General features: G+C 45.8%; 1 protein-coding gene across 2 annotated transcripts in view; it reads left to right on the top strand.

Moving 5' to 3' along the window:
- Positions 1 to 16,212, top strand: part of spop (speckle type BTB/POZ protein) — a 47,599-nt gene extending 31,387 nt beyond the window's left edge. For both annotated transcript variants that reach the window (XM_083677773.1, XM_083677774.1), the window contains 6 exons: positions 701 to 828; positions 9,372 to 9,549; positions 11,044 to 11,099; positions 12,741 to 12,863; positions 13,681 to 13,823; positions 15,124 to 16,212. In XM_083677773.1, coding sequence (XP_083533899.1) covers positions 701 to 828; positions 9,372 to 9,549; positions 11,044 to 11,099; positions 12,741 to 12,863; positions 13,681 to 13,823; positions 15,124 to 15,268 — 773 coding nt within the window. In that variant the 3' untranslated portion in view covers positions 15,269 to 16,212. The remainder of the gene's footprint in view (positions 1 to 700; positions 829 to 9,371; positions 9,550 to 11,043; positions 11,100 to 12,740; positions 12,864 to 13,680; positions 13,824 to 15,123) is intronic.
- The last annotated feature ends 9,840 nt before the right edge of the window (positions 16,213 to 26,052 follow it).

Genomic DNA, 26,052 nt, shown 5'->3' with positions numbered 1-26,052 from the left:
CTTTGTCATGCAACACAATCCTTCCTGCTTTAGTCAGACATAATTGGCACTCCATAAACACATGATAATTGAACGTCTTTGATCCTTGCAATTTCCTCCTTTCTGGCCAGCGAGTCTCAGCAGGCCTGTCTCATGTGTACGGCTGCTGTGGAGAGGAGATGAGAGGGAGGGTATGAAAATACTTTTTCTGTGTTTGTTTTGTGTGTTCTAAGGTGTTAAAAAGCGCCGTGCAGGTGGCACTTCCTGCGTCGAACCTCCTTGGTTCTCTCCTTCCTGCTCACTTCTGTTCTTGCTCATGGTCATGACTCAAAAACACGCATGCAGAGTACACACACACACACACACACACGGGTCTGGATGGTCAATGTATAGTTGGTCCAAATATAATCTATGAATTGAATCACTGTCTTACCTCATTCTGCCACGGAATCCCTAGTTCATCAGCGCCTACTTTTGAAGCAGCAGTAGCCTACTGTTAAGTTTCACTTTCATTTTGTACAGAGGACCCCGTGGCATTGGGCTGCGTGGAATTCACACGCATACGCACCACACTGTGGACACGCAGGCACGCGACGGGGACTCGTTTCTGCTCATTAGTTTACAACTGTAGGCAGAAATTATACAAAATGATCCCGTAGCATTACTTTAATTACCCAGCCCTGTTCCTAACATGACTCTGTTCCTCTTTGTTGTTCTCCAGAGAGCCAGCGGGCGTACCGATTTGTCCAGGGGAAAGACTGGGGCTTCAAGAAGTTCATAAGGCGGGACTTCCTGTTGGACGAGGCCAATGGGCTGCTTCCAGATGACAAGCTCACACTCTTCTGTGAGGTAGGCCAAAATTCCATCTGCACCGCAACTGTGTAATATGTCATTGTTGATAATATGTGTGTGTCCTTGAATAAATAACTCTGTGACTGTAGTGATGTTGGCTGGGCTGTCAGAAATCCCCTGCTATTACTGGTCTGTAACAGAGGGGGCAGCAGAGGTCAACAGTCATTTCATACCCTCCTCCTGTCTGATCAGGAAGCCGAGTAGAGGTTAAACTTTTCTGGATATGTTAATGTCTTAGCTGTAATGCATGCGCCCATAAATGTTTAAAAAGCATGGCGGTGGCTGTTTAAAACAATTCTAATTAACCCTGTGGGTATGGTGAAGACGATGTCTTGGAAGTTTTTCCTTTCTGTAGTGTTGCGCTGTGCAAGTCTGTTTAAAGTGTTTCCAAACTGGGCTTATTGACAGAGGGGTAGGAGGGGCATCGCAGCTTCTCCAGAGCCAGGGGAGGGGGTGGAGAGGTGTCTGTGTGTGTGCTGTATGTCTCAAAAGGACAAGAGTGTGTGGTATTGTGTGAGAGAGAGAGTGAGTGTGTGTGTGAGAGAGAGAGAGAGAGATTGTGTGAGAGAGAGAGAGTGTGTGTGAGAAAGAGAGTGAGAGTGAGTGCGAGTGTGTGAGACAGAGAGAGAGAGGCTACGTGTGTGTGTTGGAACAGAGACAGTACCTCAACAAACACCTCCACCTATCTATCCATCCCAGCGGGGTGGGTGCCAGTGTGGAGTTCCAGGCTGCTGGTTCTAGTACTGGGTGTCTGCCTCTCTTCTCATCTCCTCTCCTCTCCTGTGTAAATATCTGCCTCTCTCTGTGGTAATTACCCAGCTCTATTAATGAGGAAACCTGTGTGAGCTGGTTAGGCTGGAATTGGGGCGTCGTGTGAAATAAATCATGAGGGTGCTATCACAAGGTCTGTGAGTATTCCCTGTCCTGTGTGTCGTAGGCAGGGAAGAGTGGAGAGCCCTTAAATATTTCTGGTCCTTCTCTCTCTCCTTCTGAGACTCGGTGCAGTGTTTACCGTCAGAGACCTGGCTGGCTCCTCTATCGGCCAGATGGTCCTGTCCTGCCTCTGGGAGAGAGGGAACGCCCCAGAGCCCAGCGCTCTCCTCCTCTCCTCTCTTCCCTCTCTCTCTCTCTCTCTCTTTTCCATCTCGTCTACCTCTCCTTACCCCTCTTTGCTCTCTTTTCCCATTTTAACTCTGCTTCCTTCTGCTGTCCTTGTCCCTCCTTTGCCACCCCTTCTGCTCTTTCTCTGATTGTGTTTTCCTCTGTTCCCTCGCCTGTCCTCTCTTCATCCTCTCTCCCCCTCCCCATCCTCTCCTTTCCCTTCCGCTCCTCCCTCCTCTCCCCTCCTCCCCCTCTCCCCCCAGGCAGAGGTGTAACAGCTGTAGAACAGGCCAGGTGATGGAGGTGTATCAGTGTGAGTCTGGTGCCAGCTCAACCTCTCAGCGTTAAAGCCCAACGTTCCCTTTTTAAAGTCATCCTGTCTGCTCCAAAGGCATTAGTTATTTAAACACAGCGCTGGGGGATCTGGCTGTGTGTCATGTAGGAGAGGGCCAGAACAAGCCCTGCCATCTCTTTCTATCCATCGGTCTCTCCTCTCGCTCTCTCTCTCTCTCCCCCCCCCCCATCTCTCTCTCCCACCCTCTCTCCATCTCTGCCAAGGCTCCCGACACCTGCAGGTATTTAATGAGGAGATAGTTCCCATTAAAGGTGCTGTGCTGGCTGTCATAAGAAAGAGTGAGAGGGAGAGAAAGAGGGGAAGAGGGAGAGGAAGACAGGGCTGCTTTGGGAAACGGGTGAAGGAAAAGACCTCTTTAGAGGAGGAGTGAGCCCCGGAGGTGGTGGAAGCTATGGGGGTGGGGGTAGATGGAGAAAGAGAGGGAAATAAGGATGACAGAATGAAAGGGAGATGGGCAGAACTTGGATGGATGTCATTTTTTTTTGGAGACATATAGACAGGTAAACTAATGGACGTGGAGGAGAGGTGTTTCTCTGCCTTTCCTCATTCCTCCTCTTATGAGACTCTGTGGTGGAGGAGTTTAGATGGGTGTTATGCTGCTCTCTCTTAAGACAGGGTTCATGGTAACCTCTCTCTCAAAGTTCAAAGCTTTCCAACACCACCTATAGAACTGGCTCAAGCACATACGATTGTGCTAGCCTTGGGGCTAAGGTTGTTTGCTGGGGAGTTTGCCTATTCTGGGACTGACAGACGGAATTGAGGTATTTTGTAAAGGGAAAGGTTTGCGGGGGAAACTTGTCTGTCAGTCATCCTAATTTGGCTGTTGGGACTGTTGTAGAGTAACTCTGCGTTCCACCTTTAGGCAGCCTGGGGTAGTGTCAGAGTCCATGGGGAACATGATGGAGGTGTTTCTACAGTGGTATCCTTCTTTCTATCCACTCAGCTGTTGCTTCAGGGAGAAGAGAGCGTCCACCCCACCGAAGCTCACTTCATAACAGCCCCCCCGCCACCCACACACACACCTGAACGCTCCCTTCCACCCACGCAACCTCTCATCCACAGAGACCTCTTCCTCATCTCCTCTTTCACTCTTCCTCTCCCCCACCCTCTCTGCCTACCTTCCGCTTTCCTCCATTTTCCCCCCGTTTACTCGCTCACCTTCTCCTCTAGCTCCTCCTCCGTCCGCTCTCCCCCTCCTTCTCCCAGGGAGAGATGAGTGTGGTAGAATAAATGAGCAGGGTGCTGATGTTCAGCTGTTTCCTCCTCTCTGCTCCTGATGTTGGAGTGCAGGTCTGCTCTCCTGTCTGTGGGTAAGCACTTTGCCGGGTGACAGCGCCCATCCTTCATAGGGCCCCCGCCATATGCCACGCTGCTGTCAGAGGAGACGGCTACAGCTGCTCCAGCTGCTCCAGCTGCTCTAGCTGCTCTCCCTCCCCACACACTACACACAACCCCCCAGCTATGAGAGAGAGAGAGGGGGGGGGGGGCAGAGAGAGGGGGAGGGGGACAGAGAGAGGTAGATATGGGGAGTGGGAGAACCATAGGCAGGGAGAAGATGGGGAGAGGGAATGAAACGTAGAAGACATGGGGAAGCATTAGAATGTTGAGGGAAGGGGGGAGAAGCACTGTGGGAGAGAGTAAGAAGGGATGAGAAGGGAGAGGCTAGAGAGACACCAGAGGGTTAGAGACAGGAACACAAGGATGGACAGACACATGGTGGTGGATGCAGAGACAGACGGGTACAATGAGAGAAGTGTCTCAGAGAAGGTTTAGGTGATCCAGAGAGTTTCACCATGGCAGCCTTAGACCTGTTGCACTTGTACCCTGATTGGGCTCTTCATTGAGGCTTAGGACTCTCACCTCAATAGCAAAAAAACACCAGCAGGCCCTTTCAACCCTACGAATTAAAATGAAGAAATTGAACAGGCAAAGCAACTTTCTTTTTTCTCCTCCGCCTGCTTCGAACATTTCCTTCAAGCGTTGTTAAATCAGGCCTCCGAGTCTCAAAGCTATCAGTTTAGTGTCTCTGTGATCTTTCGGCAGAGAAAACAAAACTACTTTAAAGGGACCCAAATGGCTGCCGCTCACAGACACAGGCGAGCGTGCTCACACCGCCAGTGGTGTCTGTGGAAGAACAAGGCCGGCGGGACACAACACTTGGCTCGGAAACGTGCCGCGGCTCAGGCCTCTCGTTCAGCAGCTTGACTTCAAATCATGCATGAAATATGCCTCTGTCTGTGTGGATCCACCGAAACACCTTGCTGTCTGTGAAGGTCTGGCGGAATATTACTGCTTGCCTGTAGATCAGCTGTAACACCTCTGTGTCTGCGCAGACCTGGTGGAATGCTCACCAGTAGTGACAAACCGTCACCATCTGAAGAAGACGGGGATGATTTGGCCCAACCGCCATTGAGATTTAATTGTTTTCCAACGGTGTTGGGTGGTGTATCAGACTTGTGTTGCCCTACTTAAGCACCCTCATTAAAGTCATTTGGATTCATATGCATATGTTTGGGGGTGGGAACAGTAGTTTTCAGATGTGTGAGGGCTTATTATAGGCTAGCTGATATCCCTGAGTGTGGCTGTGTGTGAGGAGAAGTGTTGGCATTCTTTCCTTGAAAAAGTAATCTATTACATATTACTTGTTTCATTTAACAAAATGAATCTTATGTTACAATGTTACTTTGCATGAAAAGCTTTATGACAACAGCAATCAAGTTACAGCCTGAATTCCGTTAGAAGGAAACAAGGCTTTTCATTTGTATATATATTTTACACCTGTACACCGTCTCATGGTGGAGGTGGTGTAATGGTGTGGGGACTGGGGAATTTTTTCATGGCACACTTTGGGCCTGTTAATACCAATCAATCATCGCTTGAATGCCACAGCGTATTTGAGTATTGTTGCTGACCATGTGCATCCCTTCATGACCACAATTTACCCATCTTCTAATGGCTACTTCCAGCATGATAATGCACCGTGTCACAAAGCAAAAGTCATCTCAAACTGGTTTCATGAACATGACAATGAGTTCAGTGTTCTTCAGTGGCCTTCCCAGTCACCGGATCTGAATCCAATAGAACAGATCTGAATCCAATAGAACATCTTTGGGATGTGGTAGAATGGGAGATTCACAGCTTGAAAGTGCACCTGAAAAATCTGCAGAAATTGCATGATGCAATCATGTCATCATGGACAGAATCTCAAAGGAATGTTTCCAACATCTTGTGGAATCAATGCCACAAGGAATTAAGGCTGTTTTGAGACAAAGGGAGGCCCTACCCAGTATTAGTATAGTGTTCCTAATAAAGTTCTCTGTGAGTGTATATAACACGCCGGTAGAGATATAATTCCGAAAGTAACTGAATCGTTATTCAAAAAAGTAACTGTAATAGTAATACAATATTTTAACTTGTTATATTACTCTGTTACTCATAAAAGTAATATATTACTGTAAAGCGTACTTTTGAGAGTGTAAGAGAGGCAGGCCTGTTTACTCTGGTTGGCTGGAGAGTGGAGGGCCAGTAATGCATTATAAAAAACTGGTGATGAGTTTTGTGCTTGGGGGTTCAGACAACAAGTTTTAAAGATCATAGATCTATTAGGCAGAGGTGTGTGTGTTTGTGTTTGTGTGTGTGTGTGTGTGTGTGTGTGTTTGTCTGTGTGTGTTTGTTTGTCTGTGTGTGTGTGTGTGTGTGTGTGTGTGTGTGTTTTAACTTGCACATTCAGGCGTGTGTTTGTCTCAGAATGCTCAGGATTGATCAGAGAAAAGTCTCTCAGCTTGAAAATGAGACTAGGGAGGCAAAAGAACAAGTGTTCCATAACTTAATGAACTTCATTTTATTTGATTATTTTTGGGAACTATTTCACGCATGGCGAGATACTGTAAATCTATAAACAAACACATAAATGGCCAGGAAAGATTGATGCATAAATGAATACATCATTTATGATTTGAGACTCAGTGTTAACCTCCGCTTGCCTGGAGAGTTCAGGAGGCTGAACAGATATGTACTGTAGCATTATCAAAGGAGCTAGGAAATGAGGAGATGGATACAGCTCCCTGTGGTCTTCTGTGGCTCAGCTGGTAGAGCATGGTTGTGAGTTTGATTCCCGCTGGGACCGTATATGCTGAAATGTATGCACTCACTGCAATGTAAGTCGCTTTGGATAAAAGCGTCAGCTAAATGGCATATATTAAATGGGACAGTGAAGCATTTTTTCTTTTTTTGGCTCTGCACTCAGTTTGGATTTGAAATCAAACAATTACTACAAGGTTAAAGTGTAGATTCTCAGCTTTTATTTGATGGTATTTGTGTACATGTTGACATACACTTTTTAGACATAATAGACATCTCCCTATTTTTGGCCACCAAAAGATATGGGAACATAAGCTTGACAGGTGTTTCTGGTTTGTTCTGTCACATCATTTGTGGAGGCATAAGAAAGCTCGCAATGTCTCGTATTGATTCTAGACTTTGCGTTTGCCTTTGGAGTCTGCCGTTTGTGTCTGTCAACATGAAGACCAAAGAGACGCCAATGAAAACCAGGGAAGCCATTATGGCTGAAATATCTGAAAACATCTATCTTAAACCTACTATAATCTACAGTTTGGAACATTATTAAATGGAAAGAAAGCACTGGTGAGATGAGAATCTCTATCTCTATTTTAACATAGTTGGGCACTGTACACTCACCGGCCACTTTATTAGGTACACCTTGCTAGTACTGGGTTGGACCCCCTTTTGTAGCCCATCTGCTTCAAGGTTCGATGTGTTGTGCGTTCAGAGATGGTCTTCTGCATACCTTGGTTGTAACGAGTGGTTATTTGAGTTACTGTTGCCTTTCTATCATCTCGAACCAGTCTGGCCATTCTCCTCTGACCTCTGGCATCAACAAGGCATTTTCGCCCAGAGAACTGCCGCTCACTGGATATTTTCTCTTTTTCTGACCATTCTCTGTAAACCCTAGAGATGGTTGTGTGTGAAAATCCCAGTAGATCAGCAGTTTCTGAAATTCTCAGACCAGCCCGTCTGGCACCAACAACCATACCATGTTCAAAGTCACTTAAATCACCTTTCTTCCCCATTCTGATGCTCGATTTGAACTTCAGCAGGTCGTCTTGACCATGTCTACATGCCGAAATGCATTGAGTTGCTGCCATGTGATTGGCTGATTAGATATTTGCGTTGCTGAGCAGTTGAACAGGTGCACCTAATAAGGTGGCCGGTGAGTGTATATACAGCAGCTGAGCATTTTGAATATAATTATATCACTGATGATGATGACGAAGATGATGATGACAGATGCAGACATGAAAGGGAGGTTAATGAAGTGAAGGCAGTCAGTGTGTCTAAAACAAACAAGCGCTGTTGGTTGAACAGAGGAGTAATGGTTCAGCTTAGCATGGCTGTGCCTCGCAGTAGCTAGGAGCACAGGGATGGCGCGACCTTGCTAATTGCTAACTATTTAGACTGGAGACACATGAAACACCTCCATTTACGTTCACTACTGTTTATGACACTGTGGGTCTTATCAACACATGACTGTGCTTATTTACCTGTTCCCTCCCTTAAACTCCTCCATTTTAACTTATGTTTCTACTCTCTCCCCCCTATCTCTTCCCTCTCTCTCTTCTCTCTCTCTCTCCCCCCCCCTCTCTCTATTTCTCTCTCTCTCCCCTCCCACACTGCAGTTCTCCCTCTACCAGCTCCTGTATGAGTTGCTAATCAGTGCCTTCTGAATGCCTTGTTTTGTGTGTCTGAGCGTACTCCTGAGTGAATCCTGCTGTGTGTGTGTGTGTGTCCGCGTGTGTGTGCTCGTGTATTCCTCTGTGAGTGTGTGGAGATGGATGTACGTCAGTCAGACCCATGTCCCCCTGGAGGGTGATTAATGGAGCCAGCTGTGGGGACCAGACTGTGAGAGACACACACACACACACACACACACACTTGTGCACGCTGATACAAGGTATCGACAGACTACACAGATTTTTTTCCCCAAATGCTCGAATTTTTTATATCATCACAGGAAATGAGTTTGTGTTTATGAGAGCTCATTTCCTACTCAGGATCCTACCCCCTATTACTTTCTTTCTCTCTCTCTCTCTCTCTCTCATTCTCTCCCTCTCTCTCTCTCCCCCTCCCCATCTCTATACCCCCCCCCCCCCCTTTCCCCTTTCTCCCCTTCAGGCTAACACTTACATCAGGAGCAAACAAGGGTCGTTGACATTCAATTTCCTGCTTGCCAAGCACTTTTTCATTTCGTGTCTTCTTCTTTTCTCCTCTGTCAGACGACAGTCCAAGCTGTTTTTCACGATGGTTAGCTTCCATGGCTTAGCTGCCCAGTAGCAAGGTCACTGCTCAAGGGATTGTGTTTCTGTGGCCATGTAAAAATGTGTTTGTTGTTTTGTTTCTCATTGTTTTGTTAGTTTTTGAGCTACAAATAACAGTTGAATTTACTTCAGCAGTACTGTTTTAGTACAGTAGTATTGTTTTTTTTATTTCTTTCTTTTGCACCCTACACTCACACATTAAATAGCATATTATGCAAAGTACGCTCATGAACATCATTGAAAAATGTGTGTAGATAATAAAGTAAGTTGTTAATGTTTTCCATCATATCTGCCATTATCAATCTACTGTATGCATACACCAAATGCACGTGCACTCACAGTCCTGTAGAGAGAGAAACGAGCGTGTTTGACATTGTCTGGAACAGGTGGCGTAGTCAGCAGGAGGATACAGCAGCAGAACACACACACACACACACAGACCCACACACATTATTCATACATTGATTCAAATTCCTTGATGTCCTTGATTCAGCGAAGAATACACTTAATTGTGATATTCATATCTTTGGATGGCAGCTTTATTGAGCTGCCGACATATTGATTGGTGTGGGAGAGGTCGTCCATTTATCTTCCTCTGTGGTTTGGATTCATTGATGTTTTTTGTCTGATTCACGAGTGTGATGTTTTTATACAGTAGGTGAATGGCATGGTATACCGACTGTGTGTTTCAAAGTAAGTGTGAGGAAATTTCACTGATTGACCTACATTCTGTGTGTGTCTGTGTGTAGGTGAGCGTGGTGCAGGACTCGGTGAACATATCTGGCCAGAACACGATGAACATGGTGAAGGTTCCAGACTGCAGGCTGGCTGACGAGCTGGGAGGCTTGTGGGAACACTCCCGCTTCACCGACTGTTCCCTGTGTGTGGCAGGACAGGAGTTCCAGGCGCACAAAGCCATCCTAGCAGGTAAGACACACACACACACACACACACACACACTTTCAGTACGCACAAACACATCTGACACATCTAGAACAAGTTGTAAGTGGTATTGGCATATCTATGACACACAAACTCTCTGAGAAACTTTGAGAAACAGGCAAACTGTCTCACAGAGGATGGCTGTTAATTATTGAGGTGTGTGTGTGTTTGAAGCCATTTTAATTGTGTACTGCTGTGGCTTGGGGTCTCTCTCACCATCCCCCTTGTCTGGCTGTCTCCAGCTCGATCGCTCGCTCCACTACCTGGGCCAGGTGACACCCAGTCCCCTTGTTATTCTCCTTCTCCGCCGTTCCCGTGACAACTCTCTGGGCTGTTAATCGCTGTGGAGACGGACACAGCGGGATCAAAGTAGCAAGCGAGCAAGCGTGTGCTGGATGAGGCGAGCAGCTCTAATTGGCTCCTCACTGGCCATGTGATCGAGAACAGTGTGTGGTGCTTCTGCTGCAGTGTGAGCTCACCAGGGGATTCACTGCAGCTCTGTTCACCAGTACAGTAAGCCCCTAAACACTCAACTAAACACTCAACAAGAGGCCCAGAAGGAAGCCCAGCCAGTGTCCCACTACCCTAGCAGTAAGGCCTGAGAATGTGGTCACAGTGGTACTGTAGACACCAGAGCTCAGGTGGTGGTGGTGGGGGTGGGAGGGAGGGGGGGGGATTCCATTGTTGCCTTCTGAGTGGATTGCCTCCAGCATTGGCACACACACAGGATGGGAAGGGAAGGAAAGGAATCAGACCCATTGCATCAGTTTTCTTCCAGTTAGAGTGAAAGAAAAACAAACCCAGTGCCTGAGCATGTGTCTACTCAAACCACACAGACCACAATCCTGACAGACCACAACCCTGACAGACCACAATCTTGACAGACCACAACCCTGACAGACCACAATCTTGACAGACCACAACCCTGACAGACCACAACCCTGACAGAAACAAGCGGGCATGAGAAGTGTCACACATCCCAAGCAGAACCACAGAAAACAACGTGTGTCGACCTCTCCTCCCAGTGACGGAAACAGTACAACTCAGAAGGTCTATGCGACATGCGGCGATGGCAGGTATCTCCAGACTCCAGTCAGTCATCTGCTCTGATCGTGCACCAGCCCCAATGTGCTGGGCAAACAGACTGGAGAGGTCTTCATCAGACCTTGGCAGCAGCAGCAGCAGCAGTTAGACTGTCTGTGTGCACAGGATGCTTTCATTCCTTGTCAATCGCTTACCTTGTGTTCCTCTAGCCCTGTGGCAGACTGCTGAGGGACTCTGAGACCAGGAGATGTTTAGCACATCAGTCAACTCAACTACACACTGTTTCTCTCTCTCCCCCTCCTACCCATGTCTCTCTTTTTTCTCTCTCTTTCTCTCTCACGCCTTCTCTCTTCCCCCCCTCACTCTCTCTCTCTCTCCACCCTCTCTCTCTCTCCCTCCCCCCCCTCCCCATTTTCTCTCTCTCTCTCTCCTCAGCCCGCTCGCCTGTGTTCAGCGCCATGTTTGAGCATGAGATGGAAGAAAGTAAAAAGGTGAGTCAAGTTATTGGCACGGCTCTGACCTGAGAACAGTTTTATTGTTCCCTTTCTATGGAGTGTCTTTATCTGTACTGTCTTTCTCTGTGTTGCATCATCTCCTGTTTCAGGCACGGATGGTTTCATTTCCCATCTAGATTATATGTAGGCATGTATTCTTACCTGGGGTAGTGTGGCTTTTGGAAAATATATTGCTGTCTGAGCAAATCGTTAGAGGCCCTAGGTGTGTGTTTGAGTGTTGGTTGTGAGTTGAGAGTTTATTTGTGTGTGTGTGTGTATATTCATTTGTACTCTTCTATATATGGTCATATTTGTGTATATTTATCCGTTTTGTTTCTGTGTGTGTGCGCGCGCGTGTGTGAGAGTGAGTGAGTGAGTGAGTGAGAGCCCCTGTGCCATGGTGGGTCCTGCTCATCTGATAGGAGGCGGTGAGATTGAACCTCAGTGATTTAGCGGCCATGTCAGCGGAATATTGATGCCGGTGCTGCTCGAATGGGGAAATTATAAAGCACACAGCGAGGAAATGCATCTTAATTGCTGTTTAAGTGGGCGTCTTCATCAGAGAGAGGGGGAGAGATGGAGGGCTGAGTCCCCGTACGATACAGAGAAAATAGATAGATGGGTTAACCCTGCTCTACAGCAGTCTATACAGGGGAGACGAATGAGCTCGTAAATAAACACTTTAATAGGGGTGTGTGTGTGTCTGCGTGTGTGTGTGTGTGTGTGTGGTCAGTCAGATGATGTATGTTTATAAGTCTATGTGCACATACGGATGATGTGTATGCTGCACATTCATGCTCTACCTGTGTTTTATGGGTAACAGTGACTTTGTGTTTGTTTGTATTCTAAGGTTTTCTCCTGTATTTGTTTCCCTCTGTGTGGTGTTTGAGAGTGGACAGAGTGGAACATGAATGTACTAAGGCTAAGCTGTCGGTATACAAAGGCCTGACCCCGCCGAAATGCCCCGGGTCGCCGCGGCGACAATAAAAGCAGCGTTATAATTGGTTTACTGCCTTGTTCTGCCTCTCGAAGCAGAGGAAAGGGTTCAGGTTACCGTTACCGTGCCGACAAGCGATAAAGACTGCTTTCTTTTGGCCGCAGGCAGCGTGCGTTGGGAATAACGGCTCTGGATTAATTCCAGAAAAAACGCCTGAAAATAACTAAATAATATCTAAAATGTAGTTTTCAATTTTTAGGGGTGGGGATAAACGTGTTTAGACTTTTAATGTTGTTGTTTTTATGGCCGCTTTGAACTGCTTTTGCAACTGTTTTGCATGTGTCTGTATCCATGTTTGTATGTGGGTGTCTGTTTGGGTGAGCCTGGTATGGTGGTCTGTGATGTGAATGATTGACAGCGCTAAGAATAGACGTTAGACTTGCCTGGATCTTTGAAACAAGCAGATGTTGTCTTCTGGAGCAGACATCCTTCTGTTGTGGAATGAAGGGTCTGTAAAGTAGAGCTCTGGAGGCTTCTGTTCAGTCTAGTCTCTTCTCTCCTGGACAGTAGTACTTAACGTACAGTGCAGTGGGTGCAGGTGCATCACAGAGGACGGTTCTGTAACGTTTGGAAGCAGTGATTCTGTAGTCTCTGACCCGAGGCGTGTTCTACTCTCTCCCTTTCTCCTTTCCTCCGTCCAGAACCGAGTGGAGATAAACGACGTGGAGCCAGAGGTGTTCAAAGAGATGATGTGTTTCATCTACACGGGCAAGGCCCCCAACCTGGACAAGATGGCTGACGACCTGCTTGCTGCCGCAGACAAGGTACTGGTGTGTGTGTGTGTGTGTGTGTGTGTGTGTGTGTGTGTGTGTGTGTGTCTGTGTCTGTGTCTGTGTCTGTGTCTGTGTCTGTGTCTGTGTCTGTGTGGTGTTTCTACATGGATAATTCTTCTCTTTTTTTACCTTTGGTTTTCATCATGAGAGCTCTGTTGAAAGGGATGAGTTGGATAAACCGAGGGGCAAGGCCACAGCTCACCAAGGTCCTCCTCGCTCTTATGATGCTATCCCAGCGACCTCTCTGTCTTCACAATAGTGCAGCTGTGTGTGTGTGTGTGGGTGGAGGTTCACCTCACAGGTTAACGATATCCAGAGCTGCTTGGAGTCCCTACTATAAACAGTGAACACTGGAATGAGCTTGTGTGTGTGGAGGCGCAGGCCTTTTATGCGTGAATCTTTTCTCTGTATATCTTATGTTCCGCCTTAAGAGGCGTGTGTGTGTACAGTATGTGTGTCGGGTTATTGATTTTGACACTCATGCGTTAAGAGGATGTCAGACAAGTCAGCTTTCACAGTGTTTACAGACTGTGCACCATGACCTCTGCTCACAACCCCTCCTCCACCCTTCCCCACTCACTCTTCTGTCCCACACAGTGTCCTTCTCTCCACCCCTTCCCCATCCCTCTCCCTCCCTTTTAACAACAAACTTTATTGGCATAACAGGAACGATCCAGTGTTGCCAAAGCATTACACAGTACAACAATTTCAAATTCTCATGGTGTGATATTGCTAATGCAAACTAATTAAAGTTCTCTCTCACTCCACCCCCCGTCTCCTCCTCCTCCTCTGTGTTTGTGTGTGTCAGTATGCTCTGGAGAGGCTGAAGGTGATGTGTGAGGATGCTCTGTGCACCAGCCTGTCTGTGGAGAACGCTGCAGAGATTCTCATCCTGGCAGACCTGCACAGCGCTGACCAGCTCAAGACACAGGCGGTGGACTTCATCAACTAGTAAGTCAAACTATACTGTACTAAATATCTCTCAAGAAACTCACCAACTATACTCATACTCGAACACACACACACACACACACACACACACACACACACACACACAACCTCCCTCTCAGACTTTTTTCTCACACCGTTTAAACCATCTATGGCGTGCTTAATGGAAGTCATTCATTTTCAGCGGGAGCTGATGACGGAGCTTTGTCTCCGGAAATGTGATTTAATCACTTATCAAACCGCTTTTATGCCACATTATGTGGAATAAATTCTGGCAATTTAGCGAGCGAGATTCGATATGACTGGGCTCATAAACAACATTTGCAGCTATTTCTGATCTGCTGAGGTTAATATGAGCGGTCCTTGATGACAACACAGCCACTTGTCAACACTGAGGCCTTTCTCCCCCTGTCCCCATTCCTGCTCACTCCCCATCCCCTCCATCGCTCTTTCTCTCTATCTTTCCCTCTATCTTTCCCTCTCTCTCTATCTTTCTCTCTTTCTCTCTCTCTCTCTCTCTCTCTCTCTCTCTCATTCCATCCTTCTCTCTCTACTTAGAGAGCTCATGTTCGCCTAAGGTGTTCACTAATGCAGATTCCTGCCCTAATCCTTGTCATTAATTGCGGTTATGGCCTTTATGACAGTTTAATTTGCTACAGTATTGTTGTTGTGGGGAAATTGGCCACGGGGGACTCTGGCTAGCAAAGCATTATCAACCCTCCTCCCTCGGACAACATCGACAACAACAGGAGCAACAAAAAAAAATCAATAAAGAGGACGAATATAGAAAACAAACGAAACAGGGCAGCCAATAACTCCCCCCGAGCCTGCCTCGAGCCCTCCGGTCAAGACCAGCGTTAGTCTCTCTCTCCCTCTCCTCCGTCTCTCTCTCCTTCGTCTCCCTCCTCCTCCCCCCAGCCCCCTGGCACAGCTTGCTCTCCAGCTGTGGTTGGTCTCTTTCTGCCCTTTGCCAGTCTGCTTCCCCAGGCATGGCCCACTGGCCATTAGAGGGAGGGGGGTTCAAGTCCCTGGCAGGGAACAGGGTCAGAGGTGGGCTGGAGGTCTGTGAGACACACTGACTCTCTCACACACACACACACACACACACACACAAACACACACCCACACCAAATGTCATTAAAGGCCATGTATCGGTGTGCGTGATAGTGCAGCACAGCACCCTCAGGGTGTAAGGAGGGTGTGGATTCCCACTGGGCCCCTGCCTGTGGGGGGTGGAGGGGTTAGGAGAGGACAACTTTTAATAACACCTCTCCCCATCTCTCTCTCTCTCTCTCTCTCTCAGTCATGCAGCTGACGTGATGGAGACGTCGGGGTGGAAGTCCATGGTGGCGTCCCACCCCCACCTGGTGGCTGAGGCCTATCGCTCGCTGGCCTCGGCCCAGTGCCCCTTCCTGGGCCCCCCGCGCAAACGCCTCAAACAATCCTAGTGTCCCCCTAGGACCACCCTGCCTTGCCCTGCTCTGCCCTGACCAATAGGGGGCACCTTACTGCTCTACCCCTAGTCCCTCCCCCAGAAAAGCCAAGACTGACACTAGAGCTTCAGGCCTCTCCAGCTGTTGGCCCCCTGGAGCCCATCAACAGAACATGGACTTTGACCCCCTCCAAGCCTGCCCTGTGTCCTCAATGCATTACCCTCTCCTCTCTCTTTTGAAAATGGCAAACTTGGACCTCAGCTTATTGACCTTTGACTGTTTGTGTCGTCAGGAGAAGCATGGAGATCCAATAGACTCCGCCTACCCTGCCAGTCTTTACCTGTAGAGAATAGACCAATTGGGTAAAAAAAAAAAAAAAGAAAAAAAAAAAGAAGGGAGGTGGGGAAGTTTTGAGAAATTGTAAATAGATTTTGGTGACATTTTATTTTTTAAAGTTCTCCTTTCTCGTAGCACTTGTTTATTTAAAAACCCAAGCTTTCTGTATGAAAAACATAAATGGAAAAAAAGGACAACCAACCAAAAAACTGATGACAAGACAGACTGTTGTTACTTGTGAAAAGGATGTGCAAAAACCCTCTTATCCCCCTCCATGTTCCTGAGGAGTAAAAGACAAAGTTTATGTTTGACATCGATCTTTGTGCAAACATTTTTTTTAAGGAGTCAAGTGTTTCTCTTGAATGGCAAAAAAATGGAAAAATAATCTTTATTTTGATTTGAAGGAAACAACATAGAGATGAACACGTTTTATTGTTCGAAATGTCTGACCTATTTCTTTAAGAAAAACATATGAAAACAACATGAAAAAAAAAGAAAAGAAATATCAAATGTTTTTACTCAGACCCGTTGTCAGGACTACAATACATTCTTCATGACTGTAAAAATGCAAGCAAATGTTTTGGTCTCTCAACTCATGAATTACAGCTATTTTGCATTGTTCATCCCTTCGTCTGTGTCGTTATTGTTTCTGATGTCTTTACTGGTTCCTCATGTGGAGTGGACTTTGACCATGTCTGCCAAGCAGGGATGTAGTGGTAAAACAACGAGGTGGGTAAACTCTGAAGACCATGGACTGAATAGGTGGGTAAACCCAATGCAAATAACATTGACCTAGCAGAACATTACGGGAAAACCATATTCACCAAAATAAATAAAACGGCGGGTAAACTGAGTTGACTTGGGTTTACCCACCCCTACAGGATATCACAGTGCTAACTACTGACTCATTTAACACACATGCTGTACATTGAAGCTGCAGTCAGACCTGTTCACAAACACACGTCACCACAGGATCAAAAGGATTCACTTCCTGTTGAATCCACATCACACGACAACCCGCGTATGTAAATCTGACGTTGTGTTAGACTACGGCCTTGGCTCATTGAGTGTTAGTCAGGAGAGGGTTTTAGAAATCGGAGGACGGGCTCATTGTAATGCATGGAATGGAATGGAATGAATAATGGAATCAAACACACATGCATTACCATGCATTACAATGAGCCCGTCCTCCGATTTCTACCTCCACAAGCCTCCCAGAATCAGAATCAGAATTATTTTATTTGGCCAAGTATATTTACACATATAGGAAATTGCCTTGGTGAGGTTGGTGTATAGGAGATAAAACAACAATATATAAGCAAAATACTAACAAATATACAAATTGGCAAAATATTAACAAAATAGCAAAACATTTTAACAAAATAGAACAATAAATTATGTAGGCTGTGCGAGGCAATGAGGCTAGAGGCTGTGAAATGGGTATGAGGCATGTACACTATAAATTAGAATAAATGTAAATAAATATAAATTACACTGTCAGTGCATTATGTGTGTGTGTGTGTGTGTGTGTGTGACTGGGTGGGGTGGGGCGGGGGGAGTGGAAGTCCCAGAGTCAGTGAGAGGCAGGGGGCTTGTTTGTGAGCCCCACTGCCATGGGGAAGAAACTGTTCAGGTGGCGCACGGTTTGGGTCTTATATCTAAGTATCTTATCTCTCCTGTACACATTTAGAGCTGTGTGTTTGATTTAGTCTTGGAGTCCTTCCAGTAGTTTACAGGAGATGGTATAGGTGTAATAGAAGGTGGATGTAATCTCCTCAGTCCTCAGGGCCAATTGTATGTTATTTTATCAGGGTTTACTCACTGTTGACCGATGCTGTAGACCAGCATGTCTTTCTCTGCCACTGAAAGCTTTAGGAAAGCTCATTCCAGAGCTTAGCCAGTGTCTTCTCATCAATCAGGTGCCCCAGCCATTCAACATCCCAGGCTCTCCTTCTTATTATTTGGTGGAGGGATCACCACCACTCCCAGTGTAGGTAGCTGTAGCATGAAGATAAGGGAGCTTTAATGAGCTCTCTATGGCCATGTCCAAAAGTTCATACTGCTACCTATTTAGTAGGCGTTTTCAGTACGCAAGATTAGGAAGTTCTGCAGTTTGTGAAATTTACGAAATTAAGTATACTCAAAATGCCAAGTTGGCATACTAGATTTGACATTCCATGTAGTACGAATTCACTGCACACTATTCAGGAAGTCCTTTCAGGTTTTGTTCGCACAGTTCAATGGAGAAGGTAAGGGAGGCGGGCAGTAGAGAAAGTACCAATTACCGTGATGAAATGAGATGTAGTTCGATGAAATGTTGCTTACTGAATACATTATTACTCGACAGTAGGCTCTAAGTAGTATGCAGTATGGTTAGTAGACAGTACAATAGGAGTGGCCTCCAGAAGAGCTGGATGTTGATAAACTATGTACTAATGTGACTCCCAGGCAAGAGTTCCTCATCAAAGGTCAAGGCAGATGCATGCACACGTGTGTGTGTATATACTGTATTAGAGAGAGTGTGTGCACACGGCACACAAACTAGCATGAGTGTGTCTTTGTACTGGTGGTATGGCTGGACGTCCTCTTTTCTAAACCCTGTCCTTGAGTTAAGAGCATGTTTTTGTGTATTCATGAATACCAACAAAGGTTATTGAGGCTGAAATATAAGGCATCTGAGGCTTTTCACATTTACTTAGGATATTTTCATTTTTAAGCTTTAATGAAGCTTGCTTGTGTGCTCCCCTGTGTCTCCACATAACCTTCTATGTCTTTGTGAGTGTGTGTGTGCGTGTGTGAGAGAGAGAGAGAGCGAGAGCGAGAGAGCAAGCGAGCGAGCCTGTGTGTGTGTGTGTGTATAGGTACTGTACGTTTGGCCGCAGATGAGCCAGTCAGGGAGAGATAGATGGATAGATAGTGGGATAGATGTGTTGAGGCGTGCTCTGTTGTCATGCATGCTGTATGAGTCTGTCGCTCTCCCCCTCCCTCTCTCCCTCTTCTCTCTCCCCTGCCACCCCATCACTCACTCTCTCTTTATGGGAGTGTGAGGCAGGCAGGTCAATGCTGTAAACCGTGTGACAAGCTCTGTGTCTGTGTCTGCCCGCCACAGCTAAAGAGGAGGAAGAGCCTGCCCAAGATTGATGCCCGCTGTTACGCATTGCCCTGCAGGAGAAAGACGAGGAGGGAGAGAGAGAGAGAGAGAGGGGAGGGGAGGGGAGGAGATGAGCTGTTGTGAAAGGGCAGGCTAGAATTCTCTTTGATTTTCCAGACGGGTGTAAATCCTGACAACTGTAATGGCAAAGCCACTCCTACACTGAAGGGTTATACTAGACACACACACACACACACACACACAAAAGAGCATACTGTATGCACTTATGCATACTGTGATCTCATGTTAGAAATGTCTACTGTATACATGGACAATGATGACTCATAAGGTAGTATGTCCTCAATCTTTGTAGCCTTGCTTTTGTTTGGGTACCCCCTGTGAGTACCCCCTGTGAGTACCCCCTGTGAGTACCCCCTGTGAAGCACTGAAAAGAAGGGAGCTGCATGGGTGAGAGGAGGAAGAAGCAGAAGAAGCAGCTGTGGAGGCTGATGTGATTGCTACTTGGCCTCGTACTTGTGATCGGAGAAAATAATATAATATATATTAATATTGTAACCCTGTGTGTTATTGCATTTCCTCGCCCCCGTGTTTTCAAGAGGTACAGTGAGATCTTCTCAAAGTAACAGTTACTGTTGTTACTGGAGATCTAAACTGGAACTGGTAACAACCAGTATCAAATGATCTTAAAGCTTATTGTGACTCGCCAAATCTCTTTCAGATTGTTGATAGTCCCACTCGACCTAAAATGAAATGTCCTGAGAAATCATAATCCTAACCAATATACCTGATAAATACACAGCTGCTTCTGTATTCGCAGATGACATTAGTGACCACTGTGTTGTTGCCACAGTTAGAAATACAAAAATTCCCAAAACCAAGGCATTGGTTATAAAGACATCATTATAAAGCGTGACATAAAACATTTTATGTAACAAGGGATTTTTCATGACGTCTTTTACTTTGATTGGGAAATTATTTTATGATGGTATTACTGAAATTGTCGACAAGCATGCTCCCCTCAGAAAGTTCAGAGTAAAAGGCCGAAACAAAGCATGGTTCACTCCAGATTTATCCAACTCACTTCACAAGTGCAATGTGGCATGGGCAAAAGTCTTGATTCAGACTGGCTGCTTTTCAGCCGACTGCGCAATGCATGCACAGTTGCAATTAAAAAAGCCAAAGCTGACTATTTCCTCACCGAAACATGTAAACAATCCCTTGAAATTTTGGAATACTATTAAATCCTTAGCTGGAAATAAAAATGGCATAGAGCTTCCTTCATGCATTGTTAAGGACACATAAAATCTCTTATAAGGCCAAAATACTTGGTTGTTTTAATGAGCATTTCATTTCCTCTGGTTCCTTGTTTGACTCTCTCAACATTACTCATGAGAATTCCCCTACTGTTTGTTCTGACGGTCATGTTAGGGTAAGTCAATCCTTTAGTTTTAATTCGGTTAAGTCTCAGAGGTGCATAAAGCCCTCAAACTTTTAGACACTAGAAAATCGGCAGGTCCTGATAACTTGGAGCCTTACTTTCTAAAGCTAGCAGCTGATTTTATTGCACCTCCTTTGACACATCTTTTTAATCTCTCCCTGGACACTAACGAAATTCCTCTTATATGGAAATCTGCCTTTGTTCTTCCCTTGTTGAAAGGGGGAGACCTGACAGTCTTAAACAATTACAGGCCTATTTCTAAATTGTCTGTCCTGGTTAAGGTTCTGGAATCCCTTGTGAGTGAACAACTGAAAGAGTTCTTATCTACTAACAATATCTTATCTGATTTTCAATCAGGTTTTAGGAAAAAACACAGCACAACTACAGCAGCCCTAAAAGTAGTAAATGATTTTATTGAATCTTTCGACAATAAGCAACATTGTGCAGCCCTTTTCATTGACTTATCTAAGGCTTTTGAGACTGTGGATCATGCAGTATTGACGCAAAGACTTATCAGTGTAGGACTGTCAGAACAAACCGTCTGCTGGTTCGAAATGATCTATTAGGCAGATCTCAGTGCGTGCAGGCAGAAGGTATCACTTCTAGCTCCCTTAGTGTGTCCAAGGGCGTGCCCCAGGGATCGGTCCTGGTACCACACCTATTCATTATGTACAGTGCCTTCAGAAAGTATGTGGTTTTACTACAAAGCATTAAGTTTAGTGCAAATCCACTACATGCAATGCAGTTTCCACACCATCTCTTGTGTGAAGAATAGTGGTAGCTGCATCAAGTTATGGGTATGTTTGTCACTGGCAGGGACTGGGGAGTTTGTCAGGGTCAAAAGAAAATTATGAAATTTGCTGAGTTGGTAGTGACTTCCTAATCTACACAGTGTATAAATGATTCCTATGCAAATCAGAGACCCTATAAAAACCCCTATAATAAAGATATTAATTCCAAAATTACATGAACTATTATTCTTGCATCAAGATGGACTCAATTCAACTTATTGAGTGAATTGTTGATTACATTTTTGCATTTTAGCTAATTTTAAGAGTGTCATAGCAAAGGGTCTGAATATTTATGTACATGAGGTATTTCTGTATTTCGCTTTGTCATTCTGGGGTATTTTGCGTGGATTGATGGCAAATTCTTTTAATTCAATCCATTTTAAATTGAGTCTATAACACAACGAAATGTGGAAAAAGTGAAGGGGTCTGAATACTTTCCGAAGGCACATTTTGATCAACAGTCTTGATCAAAATGTTTCCAACACAAATTTCCACTTTTATGCCGATGATACTGTGATATACTGCTCTGCGTCTACACCAAACCAGGCTCTTTGTCAGCTACTTGCTTTTAATACTGTACAACGTACCTTGTGTGATTTAAAACTTGTTTTAAATGCTGACTCATTATGTTTTCAAATACAAAATCAAACCCACTGAATCTTCCATCTATCACCACTTTTCAGGGCTCTGAGACTGAGTCTGGATCTCAGTACAAATATCTAGGAATTGTAATTGATGATTCTCTCTCTTTTAAGCCTCACATTCAGCAATTGGTGAAAAAACTGAAGTTGAAATTGGGTTTTTATTTTAGAAACAAGTCTTGCTTTTCCTTCGAGGTCAAAGGGAGACTTGTTGCTGCCACCTTTATGTCTGTGCTGGTCTATTGTGATGTTATTTACATGCATGCATCTTTGTAATGCCTACACGTGCTGGATACTGTCTACCATGGAGCACTGAGGTTTATTACAAATTTTAAAGCCCTTACTCACCATTGCTCTTTGTATGCTCGGGTTGGATGGTCTGCCTTGTCCACCCGTAGACTTAACCATTGGCATATTTTTATTTATAAGGCTATTCTTGGTCTGCTTCCATCTTACCTACTGATCTACATCCTTCAGAAATGTATGGAAAGATATTGTCTTTGCTCCCAGGACATATTCCTACTATCTGTCCCTAAAGTCCATACTGATCTGGGAAAAATGGCATTTAAGTATGCTGCTCCCTCTGCTTGGAATAAGTTGCAAAATTACCTGAATCTTTGGGAGCTGGTCTCACTGGATGTGTTTAAAGTAATTCGAAATGACTTGGAGGCGGGCACATCTGGTTGTAGATGTTTTGGCTGATTCATGTTGCCCCTGTTTGATCCCTGATGTTGATGACTTGTGACGAATATTGATGAACATTTTTGTTATTTTTGATTCTGTAATTTATTCAATTGTAAATTGTTGGGCTGCTGCCTGTCTTGACCAGGACGCTCTTGTAAAATAACTTTTTAATCTCAATGAGACTTTTCCTGGTTAAATAAAGGTTATAATAATAATAAAAGTTATAATATTATAAAGGTATGTGCTGTGACTAGTGAAGGAGTTTGAGACCTTGGGGGGAAAGACATGAAAGAAGGGAATGATGGGGCTAATGGATGGAGGATAGAGAGAGTGATCAGGTGACACAGAGATGGGACAGGACCAGACAGATGACGGGAGGAGGGGAGGGACAGATGAGGGGAGGGACAGAACCTGTTATTTGGGTAAAGATATGTCTGTTCTACTTCACATGGTCTTGATGAAAGAAATCACATCAATGTTTGTTTTGACAGTAAACAATGCACATTGCTGCACCTGTCTTTTGTGGGGGGATTTTGTGAAAAGCTGGAATAAAGTCGATTCCATTGTTGCGTTCTGAGAGGATCTCCTCCAGCATAGGACACACGTTCTCCCCCTCGATAATCTGAAATTAACTGGCTGCTTACAGTGGATGTAGAAATTAGAAAAGGGAAGGTATTAGTCTAGGGACTTGAGAGAACACACACACACACACACACACACACACACACACGCACACACACACGCACACACACACACACACACACACACACACACACACACACACACACACACGCACACACACAAGCTGCTAATTGCTTTGTGAGCTCCAGTCCGTCATGTGATAGAGCCGAAGCAATATTGTGCTAGTGTGGGTGTTTGCCTGGCTCATAACAGCAGACCAGTGTGGCGAAGACAAGCTCATACATTAAGATAACCCTGAAATGGAATGGAATTGTATTTCCCTGGCGGTTCAAACGACTTCTGTGGTTGTAAACTGATAGTGGATGAGATTTGGCTTTAATGAAGCAAGACTTATTGTGCACAATTCAACAAAGGGGTGTGTGTGTATAGTGCAGTTTGTTGTGAGAGTGTATTTGTGTCTGTTCTCAAACAAGATGCGCTGTTATCAGTAGGTGTATGTTTGTTTGTGGTCACACAGAGTTATTGAGTCACTATTATTCAAGCTAGGTTGGAGTGTGTGTCTGAGAACGGTGATTCATTTTCCTTGAAATAATCAAGTGAAAGGTTTTTATTTTGTAAGGGTCGGCCGTATACCAGGCTTAATCTTTCTCAAGGCCCCTGATGACTGTGTGTGTGTGTGTGTGTGTGTGTGTGTGTGTGTGAGTGTGTGCGTGCGTGCGTGTGTGTGCATGCGTGTGCAAGCGTGTGCTTGTGTGTGTGTGTGTGTACATGCTGTGGCAGTGTCATATTCATCTGTTTATTAAAATGTTTCCTCCTCGCCAGGCTCTAATGAGACCTGTGGAGCAAAGGAGTGATGGAGCTGAACTCTCCCATCGAGGACAACACACACCTCTGCAGAGAAGAGAGGGAGGGAGGGAGGGAGGGAGGGAGGGAGGGATGGAGGGAGGGAGGAAGGGATGGAGAGAGGGGGGGGGGGGAAACTGGGTAGAATGAGGAGATATAGCGAGATGGAGAGGAGAAAAGGGAATAGGGGAGAGGAGTGTTGTGGGAGGAAGGAGAGAGAGTGACTGATAGAGATACAGTGTTGGTTAAGACAAGGAAAAGAGAAGGGGGAGGGAGGGAGGGAGGGAGGGAGGGAGAGGGGGAGGGAGGGAGGGAGAGGGGGCAGAAATAGGCTAGAGGAGTAAACGACAAGTTAAGAGGAAGTGAGAGGCACAAAGACTGTGGAAGATGAGATGAGAACACGGATGGAGAGAAAGATACAGTTAAAGGACAGGCAGAGATGGGCTGGGCAAATGAGTTAGAGGGGGAGGGGGGTGAGAGAGAGAGAGGAGAAAGAGAGAGAGAGAGGGGAGCAGAGTGAGAGAGAGAGGAGAGGAGTGAGAGAGTTAACACCGGAGGGATACAGACAGACAGGGGTGGGTGTGATAGAGTGAGAGAGGAGAGACAGAAGGACAGAGAGGGAGGGAAGGAGGGAGGGTTGTCATGCGAGGAGCTGGTCCATTTGTTACCTGTGTGTGGGTAAATGAAAGCCTTCTCTCAGCCTCGTTAAGCATGATGCACTGCCCCAGCCATCCGTGCCGCGCTGATTAAAATTCACCCTCTGGACCGGGCTGGAGCCGCTAGCTGAGCCGGCACTCCTGCAGTCCCATGGCAAATGGGCCGAAAGGTCATGCCTCACAGACCCCACAGCCATGCCTTATTTATCTAGCCTTTTACCTCAGCCAGAGGGCCAGGGTAGGCAGAGGGAGAAAGAGAGAGAGAGGTCTTCATACACACACGCACGCACACACGCACACACACACACACACAGACTATTATTTATATACACAATGTAGTCCTTTAATTCTCTTTCTCTCTCTCTCTCTCTCTCTCTCTCTCTCTCTCTCTCTCTCTCACACACACACACGCACACACACACACACACACACACACACACACACACACACACACACACAGACACACACACACACACACACACACACACACACAGCCACACACAGACAAACGCACACTGACGCACGCACACACGGATGCGCACACACACACACACACACAGCCACACACACACACACACACACACACACACACACATTAGGATAGCATTGACTCTGTTTTCTTAAAATGAAGACCTTATCAACCCCCTGAGACACATACTCCCTCTCTCTTCCGTTCACACAGTGTAATGAGCTTGTACCTCAGAAAAGAGCTTGAAAGAGAGAGGAAGTGCACTCATTTAATCTCCCCCTCGTTTCATCTTTTTCTCTCTCTCTCTCTCTCTCTCTCTCTCTCTCTCTACCCATCTCCCCTGCTTGCTCATGTTTGTTGCATCAAACTCTTTGATAGGTACAAACGGCAACTGCATAATCACTTGGAACAGTTTTGGCGGCTCGGGGAGAAAAAAGGGAAAGGAGGTAGAGGACTTTTTACAGAAAGCTTTACCTGCCTCCCTCGCCCACCTGCCTCCATGTGATCTCCCCCCCCCCCCCCCCTGTGGGCCTCTCTTCGTTTTTACACAGTCAAGTCAATCCAAAATGGATTGGCCTCTGATCAGATCACAGATAGCTATGTCCTTATAGTGTTCCAGGATAACACTTAAGGATGCTGCCATCTGTTGAGACACCATGGAACCACTCAGAACACTCACTATTTGGATCTAAATATGTGGCTGGGGCACGATAGCTATGGTGCCCTGTGTTACAGGATACCAATAGTGCAGTGGTGGGAGAAATCGAAAAAGCTATGAGCCCGTCTGAATTCTCCCTCCACCAGCCTCCACTGCAATATGAGTGAATGCAAATTGTTTGATCCCTGAATTCTGCATACACATATTACAAGGTGTGACTTTGTTCATTTGACATATTCTGTCTAGTTCCTCTCTCCGCTCTTCTTCTCTCCTCTAAATTTCTCTCTCCCTCCTCTCTCTCTCTCTCTCTCTCTCTCTCCTCATGCTCTTCCCCTCTGTCCTTTTCTTTCTTTCTCCTGTCGCCTTCTCTCCTTCACTCTCTTTCCGTCTATCTTCTCTTCCCACTCTCTCTATTCTACACCCCCTCTCCTTCTCCCTCTTCTCCTCTCTCTCTCCCTCCCTCCCTCCCTCCCTCCCTTCTTTCTGTGGTCTGTGGTGCAGGTCCAGAGAGGTGTAATTGGGCTTCGCT

The sequence above is a fragment of the Argentina silus genome, assembly GCF_951799395.1.
Source record: "Argentina silus genome assembly, chromosome: 9".
In the NCBI taxonomy this organism is placed as follows: Eukaryota; Metazoa; Chordata; class Actinopteri; order Argentiniformes; family Argentinidae; genus Argentina; species Argentina silus.
Note: the sequence above shows the minus strand (reverse complement) of the source record. Positions and strands in the feature narration are given on the sequence as shown.